The 22050-nt window shown below is 31.1% G+C and overlaps 1 protein-coding gene across 3 annotated transcripts; it reads right to left on the reverse strand.

The window, feature by feature from the left end:
* Positions 1 to 9789: 9789 nt before the first annotated feature.
* Positions 9790 to 13656, reverse strand: LOC112295027 (5-methyltetrahydropteroyltriglutamate--homocysteine methyltransferase). Of its 3 annotated transcripts, none has more exons than XM_024546126.3 (7): positions 13569 to 13656; positions 12577 to 12931; positions 12248 to 12463; positions 11915 to 12103; positions 11362 to 11806; positions 10284 to 11231; positions 9790 to 10131 (listed from the first exon to the last, which is right to left on the reverse strand). In XM_024546126.3, the coding sequence occupies exons 2-7, from the start codon at positions 12924 to 12926 to the stop codon at positions 9991 to 9993; spliced, it is 2289 nt and encodes a 762-aa protein (XP_024401894.1). In that variant the 5' UTR covers positions 12927 to 12931; positions 13569 to 13656; the 3' UTR covers positions 9790 to 9990. The 3 variants fall into 3 exon arrangements, with proteins under 3 accessions (XP_024401894.1, XP_024401893.1, XP_024401895.1); XM_024546125.3 differs by having other exon boundaries at positions 12577 to 12934; XM_024546127.3 differs by having other exon boundaries at positions 12577 to 12962.
* Positions 13657 to 22050: the final 8394 nt, after the last annotated feature.

Here is a 22050-nt window from a genome sequence, read left to right on the forward strand (position 1 = left end):
AAGTTCCCACTATGCGAACTCCAGTACCCATATTCTGTTCCCCTTGATTTCGCCGCTGGACGAACGAACGAAAATAGCATCGGATGAGAAGTCGGCCACGATTTTTTCTGGAATTCGTCTTTCATTTTGAGTGTAGGCTTTGGAATACTCCTCTTCAACAACGCCAAATATTGAACATGGAATGGTTTTTAAATTATCACATAATTCGTTTTGATTAATTATATTCCGAAATACATATAAACAAGCCAGCCTTGACAGTAGAATATATTTGTTTCTAGAATAATATCTGTGTTATTATAAATTTTAACTTTTATCCTTTTTAAAATTGCATATTTTATTAATATAAATATTTTGAAAAATGAAATAAAAAAACTCTTGTAACTTGACATATCTTTTCAATCACCAAATAAATTGATTCAGACTGTATTTCTTTTGTCCAAAGTCTTAACACATTATAAAATGATATCTAAGTAGACCAAAATTTTAGATTTTTTTTAAAGTGATGCTATATTTTTTAAAGTACTGATTTTTCTACAAAAAAACTTTTGACCCTTTTTTAAAAAACTTAATTTTTATTCATTACAGATAATTTCTTTTTCAATATTTTAAAATATTATTTATTTTTACAAAAGATATATATAATGTTTTCAGTTATATCTTTACACATATTATAAGTTTTTTTTATCATCCTTTTTGAATTTCAAGCTGTTAATTTTATTAAAAAAAAAAAAAAGGTATTATGACATCAAAGAATGAATATATATATATATATATATATATATATATATATGAAATTTCTTTTATATTTCTGAATCTAAATTATATAAAAATGTTAAAAATAAACTTAATTTTTACAAAAAAAAGAAAAAAGAAAAAAAACCTAAAACATAAAATCTAAAACTCTATAATAGTTGGACAAGCATGATTTCTAAAAACTTCATTTTAATAGAACAAGTTATAAATCCATCAATATCTATAAATTATATTTATTTTTAAAATATTTTAAAATATTTAATTAGTAATTTTTAAATTAGAAAAATATTTAAATATAAATAATTAGTAAATAATCTAAATAATAATCTTTAATTAAAATTTTTATATACACATTTTTTCAAAATAAACTAAAGCATGTTGTCTTTTAAAATAATTTAAAAAAAAAAAAAAAAAAAAAAAATGTGAAGAGACATCTATATTTTCTATTTCTATGAAAAAATAGAATTTTTTAAAAGACTTTTATTACACAATTCCTCCCAAAAAATAATTTTAAGGCTTTATAAATCTCTAGTTGTAGAAAGATTGTTCCAAAAATAATGCTAAATCTTCTAAAAATTAATTAATTAGTTCTAGCTAAGATTTTTTGAAAAAAATACTTTTTTTGGATTTTTTCTTTAATTTATTAGTTTCATAGGGATTTGCATTCTTATGTATTGACTTGTGTGCAATTAGAAGTTCTCGTTGTAGGAATATGGATTTTTCTTGTATTGCTTCATTGTCTTTGTAATTTGATTCTTGTTCAAGAGATTTTTCAATGATAAGACTATGAATCAACCTTCAACGCCCTTTTAAGGCAAATTTGAGAATGGAAGTCTTTGTGAATCATATTCAGCAAGTACTTCACATGTTCAACATCTTGTTTCTTCTTTGATTAAGTCAATGCTCCTCGTCCTACTTCTCAAGTTGAGACTGAAAGTTGTACCTCTTTTGATCCATTTCAATATATGCAATCAGAGTCACATTTTTGGAAGATGAAATATAATTATGCTTGTTTTCGAAGAAAACATTGTGGTAATGCTAATAAGTAGTGGAATAATAAATTGAGCAAGGTAAAAACTAAAACTCTTGATTTTACGCATAAAGTTGTTAGGAAGAGACTATAGATTGATAGTTCTTCTATACTAGAATGGGTTAGAACTAAGTTTCTCTCATTTTTAAAAAATATTTTTTTTGTATGCCAAGGATTATGTTAATCTCTGAAAGCTAGGATTTGTGAGTGGCTTAGTAAGTAAATCAACATTTTTTTGAGAAGTAGAAACAAAGTTCACTTGAATGTTTTTATTTTTTTTTGGCATGTACAACTAAATTGTATACCAAAAAATATGCAACTCTAATTGCTGATCAATATTTGCGATGGTTTGTTTTTAATGATTTGTAACTCTCAAAGCAAGCGTTGTTGATATATTACATTGCAAGCAACATCACATAATACTTTGTATTCAGCTTCTATTATGTTGAAAGCTACTATTGATTGATATTTTGAGTTCCAATCAATCAAAACATCTCCAAGTTCGGACACCACTCCAAAAATAAATCTTTTGTTATCCAAACATCTTCTATAGTTGGCATTAAAAAATCTTGAGAGTTCTATTTCTTCATCATTAGAATAGAACAAGGTGTAGTCTAAAGTTTCAGCTAAATACTACAAAATAAATTTGGTTGCAATGAAGTGAGATTTCTATAGAACAATAATGAATTTATTGATGTATCCTATATTATAAAAAATTGTCCTGGACATACACATATAAATCAATAACTACTTATATGATTTAGATAATAATAGGTAAAAGTAGTTTAATTCCATGATATCTTCTAAAGAAGCTTCCTAAAAGCTTCATAGATGGTGCTTTGACTTTATAAGTACCTTTAATTGATTTTTTAGGTTAAAAACATCGTCAACAAGTTGGCCATGTGCCACACATGTTGATAGCTTGAAGAACAAGCTAATTATATGCCCCACACATAAAAACTTGCCTTGTAAGCTAAAGCATGTGTCTTGCAAAGTCAAGACATATTAAAGGTCCTATACAACATCACGATGTAGCTCCTAGTTAGATAGTATATATAGAGGCAAGAGTGAAGCCTTCTTCACTCTTGTCAACTCCTTTCTTGCTTCTAGTCAAGATTCAAGAGTCTCAAGTTTTCTTGTCTTTTGGCAATAAGCCATTCCATTTCTTTTTAATATATATACTTCTTTATTTCTATTTTGTCACTTTTTCTTTGATACGGATTTCATTGATTTATACATCATCTTTCAATTCATGTCCTTGACAATAATATTAATTCTTGTGATTGTAGTATAGATCAAACATATAATTATTTGTCTACTAATTTATTTTTCATGTTTATTTTGAGTTTGTTGTTTACACACATTAGAATAGATGCAAGTTTATAGTTTTCTATCCAAAATCTTTAAAATAGTAATATAATGTGTCTTTTGTAGTGAAGTTATAGTGTGAAACTTGTATATTCTATTTCACTACTAAAGTAGAGTGTTGCATTATCCAATTTTGTCATCTTAAAGGTGTTTAATAAGTATCAAGACATTCCATTGACTTTTTTTGGATTGTTCCTAATTATCAAAAAATCAACTATATATTAGAGAATAATAGTGTATATTTTGTTGAGTATTAAGTAGTATAAATTAGGATTAGCTGAGCTTTCTATTAATCTACATAAAAGAAAAAAATAACTAATTTGTGAGTACCAAGCTTGGCCAGCTTGCTTCAATTCAAAAAAAACTTGAACAAATTTAACTAATGTATTAATATTTCTTTCGTTATCAAATCTAGATGAAACATGAATGTAGATATATTCAATTAGTAATTTATTTAAAAATATTTTTATTACATCAAATTGACAAATACTCTATCTTTTTTAAGCTATTAATTTAAAAATAACTATGATTGTAGTCCAAAGTATCATAGATGCAAATGTATTGAAGAAGTCTTTTTCTATCTTTTGTTAATAATGTAATACAACTATTTTTTTTTAATTGGTTGTCTATATTTTTTATTTTCTTTATATTTTAAAGATCTATTTGGCTTGAATGGTTTTTTTGTATAAAAAAAGATTTTATATTATCTAAGATTTTTTTTTCTTTCTCTTTAAAGAAGTATTTTTTTGATTACATTAACATATTCTATTTGAGATCTAAAATTGTTTTTTTTCTAGTTGATAGATTCTTCATCTACTTTGGTAATCAATGCATAGTAGTCTTGGATTTACTTAGAGATCTTTAATTTTGAGTTGGTCTTGGATTTGATGTTGAATATTTAATATTCAAGCTTTTCTTTTCCATTTTTTTTTGCACAACTTAACCATTTGTATTTGATTTTGATGAATTTATGATATTAAGATTTTTTAGCAAGATATTCTATTTGAAGTTGATGTATTGTGTTGATTGGTTTGTGTTTGTAAATTCCAATGTTGGTTCTATTATATGTAACAACAATTCAAGAGCTTCATCTTGTAATTAGATTGGATTATTTTCGACAAGAAAATTTGATTTTTTAGTCTTATGGAGAAGAAATGTTAGGTCCTTTTGGTATCTTAATTAAAGGTGAGTCATTTCTAATTTTTATTTTTATCAAATCAAATTTTTATTTTTATAATTTTATTTTTAAGCAAATCAAATAGTTTTTAAGCTTTACTATTAGAATTATAATCTATAAAGAGACATTTGGAAGTCTTTAATTTTAGTTTATTTGTTCTTATTTTGGAATATGTAGAATGGCAAGGTAATTTTAAAAGATTTTTTAAAAAAACTTATATTAGATTTTTTATTTTTATATTTTTTTTAAGTATAATTCTATAATTTACCATTATTGGGCTTTGATTGATGAAAAAATTGGTAGTATCTACGGCCTCACTCCATAAGTATCTAAGTAGCTTGCATCTTTATATCATACTTCTTGCTTATTTAATCATGCTATGATTTTTTCTTTTAGACACTCCATTTTGTTCTAAAATAAGAATTTAAATTAATTATCTTTAAATTTTATATTTTTATAATAATTCTTGAATTTATTAGACATAAATTCTCTTCTTTGATTTATCTTTATTAGGCACATCATACTTATTATTTCTCATTTAGTAAATTCTTTGAGTATTTTTAATTTTTCAAATGATTTTGAGCTTATTAGTAAGAATAATACTTAAGATTTTTTAGAGAAATTGTCTATGAATACTATCTAGTATTGTGAATCTTATAAGGACAATATAGAGAGTGGACCAACAAGGTCAAAATGTATTAATTCTAAGATCCTAATAGCTTCATAAATTGAGCTTTTCAGGAATCTTTCTCTATGTTATTTTCTAGCTAAAAACTCTTCACATATGTCTTTTAGTGGTTCTAATCTTCACAATTCTTATTCTCTATCTTCTCTTAACAATTAACTTTGACTCATATAATTTACGTGCCTAAAATATTAGTATCACAATGTTATTGATTCATTAATTTTTATAAAATCTATGAAAAGATTCATAGTATGAATCTTATAAAGTCCATTGAAAGGATTGCGCTCTTATAGCCATAGCTTTTTTTTTATATCATTATTCAATATCCAACAATTTCCATTAAAAAACTTGATCATATATTATGAATTGGTAAAATAATCAAATGAGATCAAATTTCATATCAAATTACATATAAAAAAGATTTAGATAAGATTTATACTAATACTTTGACTTATGAGTATTATATTGTGCCACTAATAGTAATTCAATGAAAATAAAACAATATCAAATTCTCTAAGATCTAAAACCTTACAAAATCCATAAAAACAAAGATCTCAATACAACGTAAGACCAAGCACACCAGAATAAAACTGAAAGTAACTAATAGAATGGAACATAAAAGACAAGACTGAGTAAAAGAGAATAAAACCAAACAAGACCAAACAAAACCAAATAGAATGGAACGAGAAAACCAGACTTTATTGAAAGAAAGAGTTTGAAGCCATATCTAACTGAATGCTCAAATAGCCTCAATCACTCCTATTTACACTTTGTTCAACTATCCTTGGAACTTTCAAGAATGTCTCTAATAATAGGCCCCACCAAGATAATTGGCCATTTAGAAGACTCTAGAAGTAGATCCTATCATGATAAATATCTAAGCTTTTGTAAAAGGTTCTATAGTGGGTCTTACATGAACCACCACCCTAACCTCAATTCTACAAACGTCCCAAAAATAACTCCAATTACATATTTTTATATGCAAATAATATAAATATCTTATCCATGCCTTGTTATAGAGATTTTCTACCTATAGTTTGTATGTTTCTTCTTACATTTGATTATAAATTTTCTAATTTATTCTGATTACTATTTACATGATAATCTAACAAAACTACTCTCAAAAGTGCAAGCTTATCTTGATACCAATCTCTATAGTGAGCTGGAAAGATTTGGATCTTTTAATAGCTATTGTATGTGTATAGACTAATTTAGCACAAATCCTCACATAATCTTTTATTAAAACTTGACAACCTTTAATCTATGTTGTCAATGGCTTCTTGAATTCATATCTGGTTTCTAAATCCTAATGGCTGTCATTTAAGCTTCAGTGATTATAGTTGTATTGCCAATGTTACTTTAATGATCTCCATGCATGAGAATAGCAGTTTTCTTAGGACATTGTGGATTGTTTCAAATGCTTTTGACAATTGGCTAAGAGATAAGAACATGAAGCATGACCTTATAAACTTGAAATAATAACAAACCTTATTTTTAGAGCCAATAAATCTAAATTTTGTGCATCCAATCTATAAAGGGCCAAAAACTTATAAGGACAAAGTAGCTTTCTTACCTAAGATTAATAGATATGTAAAATATAATTACCAATTTTTTAAAATCTTAAAATGTGATCAAACATTAATATAGTTTAATATAAAAAAAATCTTATCATAGATTAAGAAGGTACAAAGATAATAATCTCAATAAGGATAATTCTATTTCTCTATTTTTCTATCTAATCTCATTGTCATCTTTAAATCTTATTATTTTTTTAGATATTAAAGTTATGTTCTATTTGTAAAAATAAAAAAATAATAAAAATAAAATAAAATAAAAAAATCTTTAATTTTTGGTTGTTTTGATATTCTAATTTTTATTGATTATCAACAGATTTTGTTGTAGCTTAAGCTACATATCTAAATCATTTTTGTCACATGTGCATGATTTTACATATCTTTTGGTAGTATATTTATATTTTTTTAGTTTTATATTTTTTATGTATTAAGATTTTAATGTAAAGACCATATAATAATATAAGTGTTCATATTTAAAAGATAGTTTTGTAAAAAATATTTTTTCTCTTTATATTGCTCTTTGTAGTCTCCAACTATAACAACTAAGAATCATTTTATATATAAGTAATGATTTCTAGCTCTATACTTTTCTTTCTTGATTTTATTCATAAAATCTATTAAGAATTTAAATTTGGAACATAAAATATGCACAACTAATATTTAAAAGAAATATCAAAGTGGATTTGGACCATTTATATATTTACTATCACACCTCCTTATTAAATTATTGGAAGAAGCATTGTCACCTTTATTGATAAAATTTAATCTATGTGTTAGATCAATAAAATTGTTATCTTTTCCATTAAAAGTATTTGTACTATAAATAGATTGATTTACTTAAGCTAAATATTTTATTTTTAATTAATTAAATGATTGTTAATTTAAATAAAGAACATAAAATTAGGATCTCAATTCAAAATATTTCTAAGCCAAGAAATAGAATTAGATGGTGAAAGCACTTTAAAAATAGATGATTTTCTTGCAATTAAAAAACTACATAGAGATTTGCATCAAATATAAAGATATGAATTCTAATTCATTTATTTGGTATTGATAACTATAGACTAGCATCTAGTATTTTATACCATCTTGGGATAAAAATGCCTTTTGAAATATTCTTTAAATTCTTTGTCAAATTCTTTTAATAAAATTTTAATTTTATATATTTTAATTTAGTAGTGATTTTGAAAATATTTGTTTTTAATTTTTTTTTTACAAAAATACTAGTTTCTTTATGAATAATCATATTATTGGGCTTTACAACAATTTAGTAGAGTTTATGAACCAAATGTGTCAATTAAAAGCTAATTTAATAATCGAAACTGAATTTTTGACAATTTCTATATATACATACATATACAATGATATAATATAATATAACCATTATTAGTATATGTTATTAAATTAATCTAATATCTTACTACCATCATGATTAAATTATTAATTGATGATTATGTAAAATTAAATCTTAATTATTTACTACAATTTGGTGATATAGACAACCATATATATTTGATTTTGTTTCATATTAGTATAACAATGATTATTAAGAATGTATAGCTATTGATAAAGCATCATGTAATAATAATGCCTATTATAATTTTTACTATAATAAACATGTAAACAAAATGAATATTTATTAACATAAGTTGCATAATTTGCTTTTTATATGGCAATGTAACAAATTGTATTTACTTACAGCTTACATGAAAGATGCAATACTTATTTGCATACTTTTCAATGCAAAATTTAAATACAAATTACAATGTATTAAAACAATAATGTCAGAAAGCCTAATTCTATTAAAATATGTAATGTGTAATTTGTGTAGTTGTATAATACTTTTGAAAAGATGAGTTTTAAACCAAGGTTTAAATCTCTATTTTATGTCTACAAAAAAATATATATGAAATATGAAATATTTTATAATTTAGAGTATTTGAGTATAATTAATAGTTTTGATCCATCTTATATTAAGTATCTAAAAAAATGAAACTATTTATATATACAAAGAATATTAATATTCATGCAAATCATAACTTCATTATGTATTTAGAATAGGATAATATCAAATCCTTATAATAACCACAACAAAAATTCAAAACAAACAAACACCTTTTGTAAAAATGAATTACTCTTTTATAAGATGTTGTCACATTAAATATTTTGCTAACTGATGTAGAAGTTAGTTTTTAACCATACTCGTTTTGGATTAACTTAGGAATTGTGAGTGGTATGTTCATTATTTTTCCAGAATTCAGAAGTGGAAAAGGGAATGCTTTACTGAAGGTAGTGAATAAAAATCAGGTTTATCTTTAACAGCACAATCAACAATCAAATTCGTCCACAGAAATTTGAAGAGCAATAATTACTTCATTGACGTAGTAAGATGCTTTGAGTGGTGGATAGATTGTTCATAATTGTGAAAAAACCCTATTTCTCATAACTTTCTGTTTCACCTTCTGAGACTATGACAATATTGTCAACTAGTTTTCTTCCTCAATTGGTGTATGGTGTACTTCATTCGACACCAATTGTTGAATGTATTTCCATGTTAAGAAACGCACTGACAGCTCCCGTTTGCAGATGCCGACGCAGAGTGCACACAATTATACAGTTAGTGTGCCATTGAAAAGATGACTAGAAAATTAGTTAAGATGGTATTTTCCACATGTTTAAGCGTGCGCACCTGTTTGGTGAACAGCAGTATACTATCTGTTTAGGAATAGATTCATGGTGTAGGTTTGAAGAAGCTAGGATTGATGTATCACTACAACAATCGTGTGCAATTTCTTTTTCTCCCTTCCATGTAGAAAACGTTACATGTGAAAGTGCAGCAGTAGCATTTGACAATGTCAACACTTCAACAGTAATTCCGTATTATCTTATTAACATGTGTACGGTTTACGACGACAGGACACCATTCCACATTTTATTTCACTACAAAATCATCACCTATCCCGCAGTGTTTTTTCAAGTCATTAGCTGGTCTCGGACATACTCAGTTAAGAACTACCAATGTATTTTAATTGTTAGAAGTATAGCGACTGTTAAAGCATAAATGTTGCACTCAAGAGGTAGTATTCTTTTAATAGTACCCCTTCAAAAAATATTCCGTTCCGGGAGCAAGTTTATGTACTTGCTCTTCAAGTTTTTAATTTAGTGGCAATCTAAGTAAATCTCTTCAGTGAATGAACAAGACTTCCCGAATATTAATCAGTGTTCCAGAAGATGAATCAGCAGAGCGATACAAAATGGATGGGTAACACCCCAACAACTCTGGACGTATACCACCCGTCACCATGCGAAATCCTAGAAAATGGCAAGGTTCTAAATATATAATCGAAGGACAAGACCAAAACAACTACGTTTCAGGCATGCGTAGTACTCTTCTAGAATACTTTCACTTCGCCAGCTCGGCACGCAATTGCTTGGCGGCGTTCACCATGTTTGTCAAGGCTGGCACCACTTCACCGTATTTCCTGGTCTTCAAACCGCAGTCGGGGTTGATCCATAAAACCTTCGATTCCAATACAGCCAACATCTGCAATGGCAATTGTCACTATTAGTGCACGCAACCAGCAAACAGTCCAACGAAGAGGGAGCATAATGCCGAATAACCCAATGTCACATCAAACGCCACACTCGGAACACAGATTTCCACTCGGTGCCTACAAGATTAAGACAATATATCACCTTGCGGGCGCGGTCGGCCATCTCTTCTGTCGGTGGGATTCTAGGAGAGTGAATGTCATATACACCAGGACCAATTCCAGCTCCGTAGTGCACACCCTCACGGAACACGCTCAACAACTTCTCGTCTGAACGGGAGTTCTCAATTGTGATAACGTCGGCGTCCATGTCAATGATACTGTGGATAATGTCGTTGAAATTCGAGTAGCACATGTGCGTGTGGATCTGGGTGGTGTCCTTAACGCCACAGGTGGTGATTCTGAACCCGTGCACTGCCCACCTCAAGTAATCTGCGTGCTCGGACTTACGCAGGGGCAGACCCTCACGAAGTGCTGCCTCATCAATCTGGATCACCGTGATATTAGCCTTTTCCAGGTCCTCCACCTCGTCCTTGATCGCCAGCGAAATCTGATAGCAAGTCTCCGACCTGGGCTGGTCATTCCTCACGAACGACCAGTTCAAGATCGTCACTGGTCCTGTCAACATACCCTTCATTGGCCTCTTGGTCACGCTCTGTGCGTACGAAGACCAGTACACTGTCATGGCCTTCGGTCGGCTCACGTCACCGAAGATGATTGGAGGCTTCACGCAACGAGATCCGTAAGACTGTACCCATCCGTTCGCTGAGAAGCAGAAGCCATCCAGCTGCTCACCAAAATACTCCACCATGTCATTCCTCTCGGGCTCACCGTGCACCAGCACATCGATGTCCAGCTCCTCCTGTAGCTTCACCACACTGTCGATTTCAGCCTTTATGGCCTTGTCATAGTCTTCCTCCGAGATCTTCTTGCTCTTCACCTCACGCCTCACTCTACGAAGCTCAGGAGTCTGAGGGAACGAACCAATGGTCGTAGTGGGCAAAATTGGCAAGTTCAAGTACTTTTGTTGCTCCTCCAGACGGGTAGACACGGGGGTCGCACGACGGTGCTCGGATCCTGCCAACCCAGCAGCCTGCATTGCAATCCCACGGTTCAGTCTCATTGGAAGTACCAGTAAGTGTGTTTGCAGTCGAACTGCGCCTACTGCAAACTATTTTCATCGTATTGCGCTAGTTAACTTTAAACCAGAAATTCGCACTTACAAGTTCCTTCACTGCCTTGTTGTGGACGCGGGGAGAGTTTCTCCTTGAGGCTTGGGCCGCTGCGTTGGCCGCGAAGTACTCCTCGTCCTTGTTTCCGGACACGGCATTCGCAATTGCCACTACCTCAACCAACTTCTGGGCGGCAAATGCCATCCAAGACTTTAACTCATTGTCCAACTTCGTCTCATTCTTCAGATCTACGGCGGAGTGGAGGAGGGAGCAGGAGGTCGAAACAACCACATTATCCTTTCCAAGACTCGCCTGCAACTCTTTAACAGTATTTACCGAAGCAGCCAAGTCGTTCGCCCATATGTTACGTCCATCCACAACTCCGGCAAACAAAGTCTTCCCAGTAGGAAGTGCGTGTTCCTTGATCACGGCCAAAGTCTTCGAGCCACGGACAAGATCAACTCCGAAACCGGCAATGGGCAAGTCACACAAGGTCCTGCTCACAAACACGTTTAACCATTCTAGTAAGGCACCGCCACGAAATATACTAACTCCAACCAACTGGCAATAGTCTCAATCACTGTCCATCTCGAAATCCCCTTACTTGTAAGCCTCCACAGGCAAGTCCGTGAAGTAAGTCTCCACCAACAGCTTGACCCCGGATACTTCTGAAAGTACAGCGTAAGCCTTCTTGAAGGCCTCGTACTGAGCGGATTCCAAGTCCATCACCAACTTGGGCTCATCCAGCTGGATCCAAGATGCACCAGCTCCCTTAAGCTCGGTGATGGCCTCCCTGCAATGAGGGCACCCACCCATAAGTTAAGATCACAACGAGCATGTCCCTCAATCATACGCCGAGGTCACTGACCAGTAACAGATGGGAAGTAACTCACGGAAAACAATCAGTCAAATTGGTTAGAACTGATCGAGCACGTACTTGTAAACGGGGAGAATGGCGTCTAAAAGAGACAAAGTGTTGAATCCCTTAGGTGCGCTCTTGTCACCCTTAGACAACAGCAGATAGGTGACTGGACCAACCAGCACTGGCACGGTGTCAATACCCAGCGCCTTGGCTTCGTTGTACTCGCTCACAGCCTTTCGAGAAGAATATACGAACTTCGTCTCACCACTCAACTCTGGCACAATGTAGTGGCTGCAAGTATTCAGGTTCATTTCAGGTCAATCAGCTTAGTCTGGAAGATGAAAACTCCTGCACTTCACAATAATACACAGAAGAGAAAAGGTGCTATAGAAAGGCACACTCACTAGTTGGTGTCGAACCACTTCGTCATCTCCATGGCAGGCTTAGTCTTGTTTCCGCGAGCCATCGAGAAGTACACATCGTGCCCGATCTCTCCACCGGTCCACTCGTAACGGGAGGGCACAGCTCCGACCATAGCAGTGGTGTCCAAGACCTGGTCATAGTAGGAGAATGTGTTACTCGGGATCATGCTCACTCCAGCCTCGGACATCTGCTTCCAGATCGAAGCACGCAAGTCCTTGGCAACCTGCTCCAGATCGGCAGCCTGGGTCTTGCCATCCCACATCGACTCTAGAGCGAACTTGAGCTCCCTCTTGGGGCCCATACGGGGGTATCCAACCACGTGGGAAGCCATCGTTTCTGCTGCAGAAACGAATACACAGGAAGATATCTGATGAGTAAATAGTTTAGTATCCGCACCATCAATGCATCACAAGAAAATTCTGGACAAGCGTGTCCGTCAACAAATCTCGACACGTTTCAGTGTGGATCCCAAAAGCAACAAAGAAGCGCATCTCACAACAATCAAATAAATAAATCAAAATAGATTTCCAGAGAGACTAATATCGAACTCTACGCTTGCTCCAATGTCCGTGAAACCAGGAAATGAGGACGAGAAAACTACCACTCCAAGGACATGTCCCCATTGTCATCTTAGGCAACCCACGTACCCAAACAACGTCTAAAACCCAGAACCACGCCAGATCTAAGATAAACTCAATTCCATTACGCAGATAAACACAACGCACTACACCAAAAGTAACAACCCAAGATCTACAGCAAAATCTTGCAACAACCCACAGCATGTCTTCGTTGGAACTGACAACGTGTCCTATTTCTAGCACAAAGCCACCAGTGCGATATCCATAACCCAAAACTTGACTATGGCAGCAAACAGCTCGAAAGAAAGACTAAACGGCTGAGCATCGTGGCACATTGAACCATGCATGGCACGTAAGCCCCCAACAGTGAGCGCAGAGATGACCACGCTACGTACCTGAAGACTGAAGAGACGCCCTGTCCTGAGTAAACAGGCCTGAAGCTCGACAACGTCCTCTCCAAAACGTAGCGGAGAGAGGGGATGAGGAGCGAGAGATAGAAGGGCGACGGCAGGTGCAAGGCTCTTAAAGGCCAAACAGGGATCCTTCGACCTGTCCTTGTTACTATTCTCTCCTTTTTCCTACCAATGCCACTCACTAATCCATGCTTAATCAAGCCACTGCCCAATGTGGACCTCGACCTACTGGCCGTTTCATTTTTTCTATGTGGTTTCAACTATTCCTTCACCCACAAGCCGCTCTGACAGCATCTCAGGTTGGAAATAGGAAGCGGAAGTGGTCGCCTCTTCGCCTTCCCCGAGGAGTTGCATCCAGGCCCTCACATCCACACATAAAAATAAAAATAAAATACAGAAAATTGTTGCTTCCTCTTAATTTCCTTGATTTTGATTTTATCGTTAATTTTATCTTATGACTTGTAAAAGTTGAAAACTGATACGTGATAGAACTCCAGCAATACATTTAATGTTATTTAAGTAAATTGTCTATTTTTTTACCTATAATTTCATTGCTCAGATAAACTAATTTATCGTTGGAATCTATAGATCCGCTTCTAACATAATGCCTAAGCGTTTATTTATGTACTTTTCTGTTCGCATGTTCATAGACGTAAGTAGCGACTATTACATTCTCTGCGAAAATATTTCTGGAAGACGAAGGAAAAAAAACAAAACAAAACAAAACTTAGACCTACAGATTCCAGTTCCGTTGGAAGACTCAAGGACAGCTGGTTGAGGTTCGGAAGGGGAAGGAATCTTGCGGAATCACAACGCCACTAGTAGTTCCGATCGCCACACTGCATGTGCACTCGAAGAAAAGCAAGCCATAGCCAGGTACCCCTATCCTTCGGACTAGTCACGAATCTTCGGAAGGCAAACAAATGGGCCCAATGGGATGGCTAGATTCGATGCGATGGCATCACTGAAGAACATGTGAGCTGCTTTGCTGTGGTACTGATTATTTGTTATGGCAGGGCCGATAAGGCCCTCACCAGCCAAATCACGCATTCCTTCTTGTCAGGTCTCCCCCATCATCACCTTTGCAATGATTCTCAGCACCTCCATCAAACTCGCAGAGAAGTAATGGAGTTGTCCTTCCAGCGTCACGTAACCCACGAATGATTTTGGTCTGGGGAGCCTGCCCACATTCTGCACTGCTGCTTGAAGCCAGGGACGGCCATTGCCACTGACGATGAGTAGTGCTGCTTCAAAAACACGTTACCAAAAGCTCATGCCCCTCCACTTCCAGGGGTCGGTACACAACCAAACCCTGGTAGACCACGGCTTCCTGGACTTGGACCGAGACCTCGATCCACACCTTCCTTCAGGAGTGCAAGCTCGCGACCTAGAGCAACAGATGCTATAGATAGCTGGCGAGCTGGTACAGAATTCTCGAAGTGGGGTTTCTACCTGGGGGCTAGAGTGGTGGAAAAATAGCAGTGGGGACAAATTAGGGACGCGGAGTGTAATATTGGGAGGCTCCAGGTGGGAGGCCAGAGCACAGCCGAGATTGCGCGAGCTCGCACTGTGCGATCATTACTGTGCCGTGCTCGTGCGCAGGTGCCCAGCAACATCACCGGCGCCACGCGGGTGCAGTCCTGAGAACCTGAGCCCCCATGGATAGGAGCACCTGAGATTTTCCTAGAGCTCTCTTTCGAAGCCTGAGCTGGCGAGCTCGTCGCGCCGTAGCGCAGATCCCAGGTGACCAAAACATCCGTCGCAACGCCGCGCGTGTCCGACGCCGGTGCCCGGTTCTCGTCAGTAGCGACGTTTTTGGGTCCACAAGGTTCAGGGGTGAAGGATTTGCATGATATCACACCAGTTCATATATATATATATATATATATATACATATATAATTACCTATGTACATATACACACACAGACCTAACCAAGATTGGTCGAAGATGGAAATTTTATACACATAGAGAGAGGTACCTATCCAAATATCTTGGAGATTTTATAAATTATATGAGGTTTTATTACTTATGTAGAATCATATAATTTTACAATTTGTTATCATCTTCTTTCCACCAAACTGTCCTCTTCTTTTTATCCTATCATTGCTTGTGTCATGATTTAAAAAATTGTAAACATAATGAGGGTTAAAGAAAATTAGTACCAGCATTAGTGAAAATTAGTGGAAAAGTTGTATTGCAGAATGATTAAGGTCATGACCATTATTGTCTTGATGTTGGTCATTTAATGGTTAAATGGTAGGCATTCATGTGTATTGTGTCTACCTTAAGTATACAATGAGATTGATATTAGTGTAATATTGTTTTAGTTCGTGTATTTGTTTACATTAGTAGAGGACATGCCATTTGATTGATAACCATGAAGGTTTGGTAGTAAGGGATTACAATAAGGATAAGACAGATTGTATGTGGTGACTTTTCACTTTTAAGATAACTATAAGTCTTTTTGGAGACAACTAGGAATCATCTTGGAGACAACTAGGAGACATCTTGAAGACAATTGGAAGTCATCTTGGAGACATCTTAGTGATATTTTTGAAGTGTTGAGATGACTTAAGGGAGTAATGAGAGTCATAAAATAGGGGTTGTTGTATCATTTGTTTTAGTTATTAAAAAAAGGCAAATTTTCAATCTTAGCTTGGGATCTATTGTGATTGATTGGAATCTTTGATTAAAACAATCTTTTAGGATTTTTTTTAGGACAAGTGTATCCAAGTGTATCCATGTGTGCACAAAGTTTGAGGGCAAAAATTAACTAAGTCAAGAAGAAACAACATAATAAAGCAAAGAAGGTCCAACAAGTTTATAAGTCAATGGCACCAACTTTGATGGGTCAAAATTTGGTGTCTACTAAAGTAATGGTTATGAAAATTAAATTATAGTTGTATTAGTAAGTCAAAAATACAATCATAAAGTTTCAAGATATTATAACCTTTGATTTAAGAGATTTTCATAAAAGAATAACAAGGTGTAGGAATGTGAAAAAATAATAGTAACCACAAAGTTAATACATGATTTTTTTTTTCTATTAATGATTTAAGTTATTAAAAACTTTAAAAATTATAAAATAAAGATGAGATAAATTATATCATCTATTACAAAAAATTTCAAATCATTTCAATGTTTTTACATTTAATTATACAAATTCAAAGTGAAGATGGTCATATTAAGTATAAGTGAGAGATTTGGATGATAATTTAGTACAAAAAAATACAAAGGAAAAGATAGAAACTAACTAAAATATGCATAAGAAATAAAGATCTTTACAACAAGAAGGTTTGTATTTTTTTAGACCAACAACAAACTTCTTGACATATTCACATCAAGTTCACCAAAAATATGTCAACAAGTTTATTGTTGGTCCAAGAAAGCACAAAGCTTCTTGTTGTGAAGATCTTTATTTCTAATATATTTAGTTTCTATCCTCCTCTTTCTACTTGTTTGTATTAAATTATCACCCAAATCCTTTACTTGTATTTAATATGACCTACTTCATCTTGAACTTGAATAATTTAAATTTTATTGATTAGAATATACATGAAAAGTGGTGATAGCTAAGGTAGATGGTGGTGGTGATATTTATGAAGAATTTGATATAGGCAACAATGAAAATAATGAAAATTGTTTTGCCAATTCAAAATGGTGGTTATTCTTAAATAAAAAAATTAATATATCCAATCTAGATAGTTTAGTAGTTTTTTTTGATGATTTTTAGAATATTATTTAAGAAATATACATCTTCAGAAATCATGACTTATTTTCAAATAGGATTGTAATGCTTATATATCTTAACACGTTTCTTGAGACTAAGATGGATATACAATAAGTCTCTAGAATAATTTATTCTTTTATAGAATTGACTAATGAACATATATTATTATGCCAAAAATACAATGTTTAGATATATCTAATTTTTTCTTTGTAAAATAAGTTTTTTTTGGAAATAGTTTAGAGGTGCATAAGTTGACTATATAAGGCATAAGACAAATTGCTTTAATTCAAAGACTCCTTGAAAGATTAATTTCTATAAGAATAGAATAGACAATATCTAACAAAGTGTAAATTTTTTGTTTTGCAATTCTATGATGAAGTAGATTATATGATTGAGAGAATTGTCTCCAAATTCTATACTATTTCCAATAAAAGTTAAATTCTTGTGAAATATATTCTTTTCCATTGTTTATTCTTAAGATATATATTTTCTTGCGTGTAATAGTTTTGTTTCTTTAAGAAAGATTCAAAACTTAGAGAAATCTTGGTTTTTTGCTAAAAAAAACTATATCTATGTATTCTTTAAAAAATTATCAAAAATTATTATAAAATATAATGTTTCTTATAAAGACTTGAGTTGGAATGGTTTTGCCACATCAAAATTAAATATTTAAGATGTTTCCAAGGTTTTTACCTAGTATATTATTTTTCAACTTTGTTTTCTTGACAAGAATGTGTAGCAACTAAGGTCTCTAATAGGAATGTTTGGCATATTATTTAGCATAATCCTTAATGGTAAAAATGTCATAGTCTTATTTTTGAGTGATTTTATTCTTTCAAAGATTTTGGATACAAATCTTTGTTATATCTTCCATTACTAATTGAATCTATTATTATAGTAGTAGCTATCTTAATTAGAGTTTTGGTAAATTGTCAAAGATTTAAAATTTCTCTTTTGACTTATTGAATTTGATTCTCTTTGATGTTAATGTCTAATCTTCTTTTCTTTGGTAATGGAACTTTGATTGTATATGCAATATGTACTTTATTGATATGTATGAGTAAGAACTTCTAATTCTTTTTTGGATCCATTATTTCTCATGAGAATGTTCTTCATTTGAAAAGCCAATGATCTTTAATTTTTTATTCCTGCCAAGTAATAACTTTTTGGGATTGAAGTATAAATAATAATATTCAAACTTAATGTATTTATCAATCCATTACTTGTCAATGTCGTGGAAAGAAGATCTTGCCTTGAAAAAACATTGGGATTTTGACTACAACTAATTACTTTGTATTTAATTCAATCAATGTACAATTACCTATGATTGCTTTTAGCTCTTATAATTGTAGAATTATTTTGCAACTATAGGCTTTGGAGTTGCCTATAAATATAGGCTCAGTAATTGCTTATAACCACAATGTTATAATACTTAAAGTCTTGCTAGAGAATGCACTAAATACTTGGTTGTGGATGGTAAATTAGAAATTGCAACAACAAGGTCCTAATAATTCTAAAAGATTTTCAAATAAATCCTAATTAAACCTCAATAATAATAATAATAATAATAATCAAATAATAAGTGAATATTAAAAATATAAAATTTAAAGAAATATCAAAAGTATATATATATATTAAAAATAAAATTCTAAATAAATCATAAATAAATCCTAATCAAATCTTTATAATAATCTTAAAATCATAATAACTAATCATTAAACCATTGTTTTTGATTTTTTTTCATAATTCTATCTTTAATTAAAAAATAAGCATATAAAATTTGAAAAAAAATTAAACTTATTAATTAGAAAAAATATCTTCTAATACTCTTAGATATCCACCATCTTCCTTCTCTAACATAGATGTTGATCTTCCAACAACAATTACTCCTTCTTGAATAATTCAACTGATCTTCAATTTAACATAAGTATAGGAACCTAAGTCTATTTTGCTCTCACAAATTATTATTTTAATCAAACTAATCAATTTAAGATCAAAGAAACTCTCATTGATTCTACAGTTTAAAAATTTGATATTCTTAGCCAATCAAATTCCTTATCTTTCAATCTAACTATTTGATTGATATCAAATTTTTGAATACATTAAAAACAAGTATATTTATAAACCTACAAAATTCCATATTTATATCTAAACCAATACTTATAAATTCACAAATATATAAGTCTTTATTTATTTCTAAAAATTAAAAATTATTAAAAACATCTCTCACTTTGAAAAACCTTTAAAAATTTAATATGCATCTAAATCACTTAAAACCAACACTTAAACAAATTCCTTTCTAATTTAGAAAGGAAACTCAAAATTGCCGCATGTGCACACTCTTGTAACTCAAAGTTTGATTTTGACCTTCATTTACAACTGATTCTCTTAAAGTGTCAATTCTTGATCTATTAAAATAATCTTAATTATAAATTATTTTTAATTCCCTCTTAGAAATACCTATATTATTTATATTTTTGTATTTTTTAAATTTTTTACAGGCATATAAATTATATAGAAGTCTTTTTTAAAATAAAAAAGATAATATTAACACTACATGTTTTTACTATCTTTCTATCTTTTATTTTTTTTTACTATATTTTTTGATTAAGCTCTTTTATAATAGAATCCATATTTTTTTTTCTTTTATTATATATTTGTATTATAACATGGCAATGGCTTTGATAATTGCCTATAATTGTAGATTCAATAATTGCTTATAATTGGAGACTTAGTAATAACCTATAATTGTGGAAAGAGCTTGATGTTGCCAGCACCAAAACCTCTCTTACAAAAATAATAATAGCAACAAGAGTACAAGAACTCTAAAAAAATCCCATCACCTCTAGATCCTTTTAACAAACCATGTCTTATAAATTCATAGAAAAAAACAACAGAGCAAAAACCACCTTCCAAAGCCTTTATATACTTTTTCAAAGAAGGTTTATACTTTTTAAAATATTAAATCCTATTTTAGTCCTAAATATTTATTTTTATTTCTAAATATTAAATTTTAAATCTTATTTTTTAAATCCTAAATTCTTAATCTCATCTCTAAATCTTAAACTCTAAATCCTATTTTTTAAATCCTAAATTCTAAATTCTATCTCCAAATTCTAAAATCTTAATTTATTTATAAATTTTTATTTGATTTAAAAAAAATGAATTGAGAGTTTCAAAAGATTGATGCCATTACAATTCAACCACTACTAACTTATGTTTATTATTATTATTATTTTTTTTTTTAAAGAAAGATATAGACCACTTTATTAAAAGACATTAATTTAGAAGGCATGGGCATCATGCATCATGCTACAATTAAGAAATATTCCTTCTTCTTGCCTATAGGTGATAAGTTCTGCAACATAATTATTAAATGGAAGCATTGCACGGCCAATCTTTGAGATATCTTCAATAAATTAATTGAACTTTTTTGGAGATTATTTTTCCTTTTCTACCATTATAGAGGTTCAAATCTTATAGTGGTCTTAATAACTAAAAAAATATAATTTTTCTTGGCCATTACAAAATACTTTGTAAAAGCAAAGGAGGAGAATGTACTAGAGAGAGAAATAGATGACTTGATTAAAGAATTATATTCCAAAAGGGTTCCAACCAATACATCGGTTGTTTGTTTGAATAATCTTAGTATACTACAACAGGTTGATTCAAGATTCTTGACCAAGGCCCAATGATAAGATTACTTTATCAAGAACTATAAAATATTAATCATCTTTAGAATTATAGAAACCTATATCCAACTTTCTAATAAGATCATTACAAAATCAGTTGTAATGGATACTACTTCAAATTTAAAATTATTTATTATTTAAAAGGATCTTATTAAAAATAAAAATAAAAATAAAAAAAATCTTTGAAATAGAATTTTAATAAGTCTTGGACGTAATTACCTTAGTTGATTTAATATTTTTGTTTATCAGTGAGTAATAATGTTTAGCTATTGTGACCACCATCTATACTGACCTTTCATTTATATATATTACTTATAAAATATTTATAAATATTAATTAGTAGTTTAAAAAAGCATAAAAAAAAACTTCATCTTTTAAATTATTTGTATAAAAAACATGATTTTTAAATAATTTAAATTAATTTTATTATTATAAAAAAATCATGAAAATAAAAAATAGTCTGAAATTTAAAATAATATTAAAATATATGAGAGAAAATTATTATATTTTTTAATTTATTTAGAATATTTTAAGAATATTTAGAGTAAATTTTTAAGACTTTAATAAAAATATTTTTTTATCATTTTGGGAGGCCATTATGAAAAAATGGAGTAAGGTTTGAAGATTGCATTAAGTTCTTCATTTAATAGAATATTTTTGAGTACTATAATTAATTAAAAAAATGAATAAATAAAACTTAATAGAAAATAAAAAGACCAGCAACTAGTGTAGCACTTGTAAGAAGAGAAGTACTCAAGTTTTATGTGAGTTATAGCACCTTGGATGTAGTTGAGAGGATAAGCCTAATGCCCTATTCTTTTATATTCTTATAATAGATTAAAAATAATTTTAGATAATAAGTGATAAAATCATCTAAAATTCTCAAAAATTATCATTCATTAGATGTTGGAAAGTAGATGGAGCATTTATAAGTCCAAAAGACATGATATCATATTCAAAATATTCATATCTAGTTTAAAACATTGTCATCTATTTATCATTTTAAAAAAAATAAGTACCAAATTATATTTTTTTTGTAG

Source organism: Physcomitrium patens, chromosome 18 (assembly GCF_059467195.1).
Source record: "Physcomitrium patens ecotype Gransden chromosome 18, ASM5946719v1, whole genome shotgun sequence".
Taxonomy (NCBI): domain Eukaryota; kingdom Viridiplantae; phylum Streptophyta; class Bryopsida; order Funariales; family Funariaceae; genus Physcomitrium; species Physcomitrium patens.

What these genes read in the sequence shown, in the direction of transcription:
- LOC112295027 (XM_024546126.3), bottom strand. Translation starts at nt 12,926, where the DNA reads ATGGCTTCCCACGTGGTTGGATACCCCCGTATGGGCCCCAAGAGGGAG. An exon ending in ACAAGGCAGTGAAGGAACTT is followed by an intron (nt 11,232 to 11,361) that starts GTAAGTGCGAAT and finishes ATTGCAATGCAG; the next exon opens with GCTGCTGGGTTGGCAGGATC. An exon ending in TGGCCGACCGCGCCCGCAAG is followed by an intron (nt 10,132 to 10,283) that starts GTGATATATTGT and finishes TTGCCATTGCAG; the next exon opens with ATGTTGGCTGTATTGGAATC.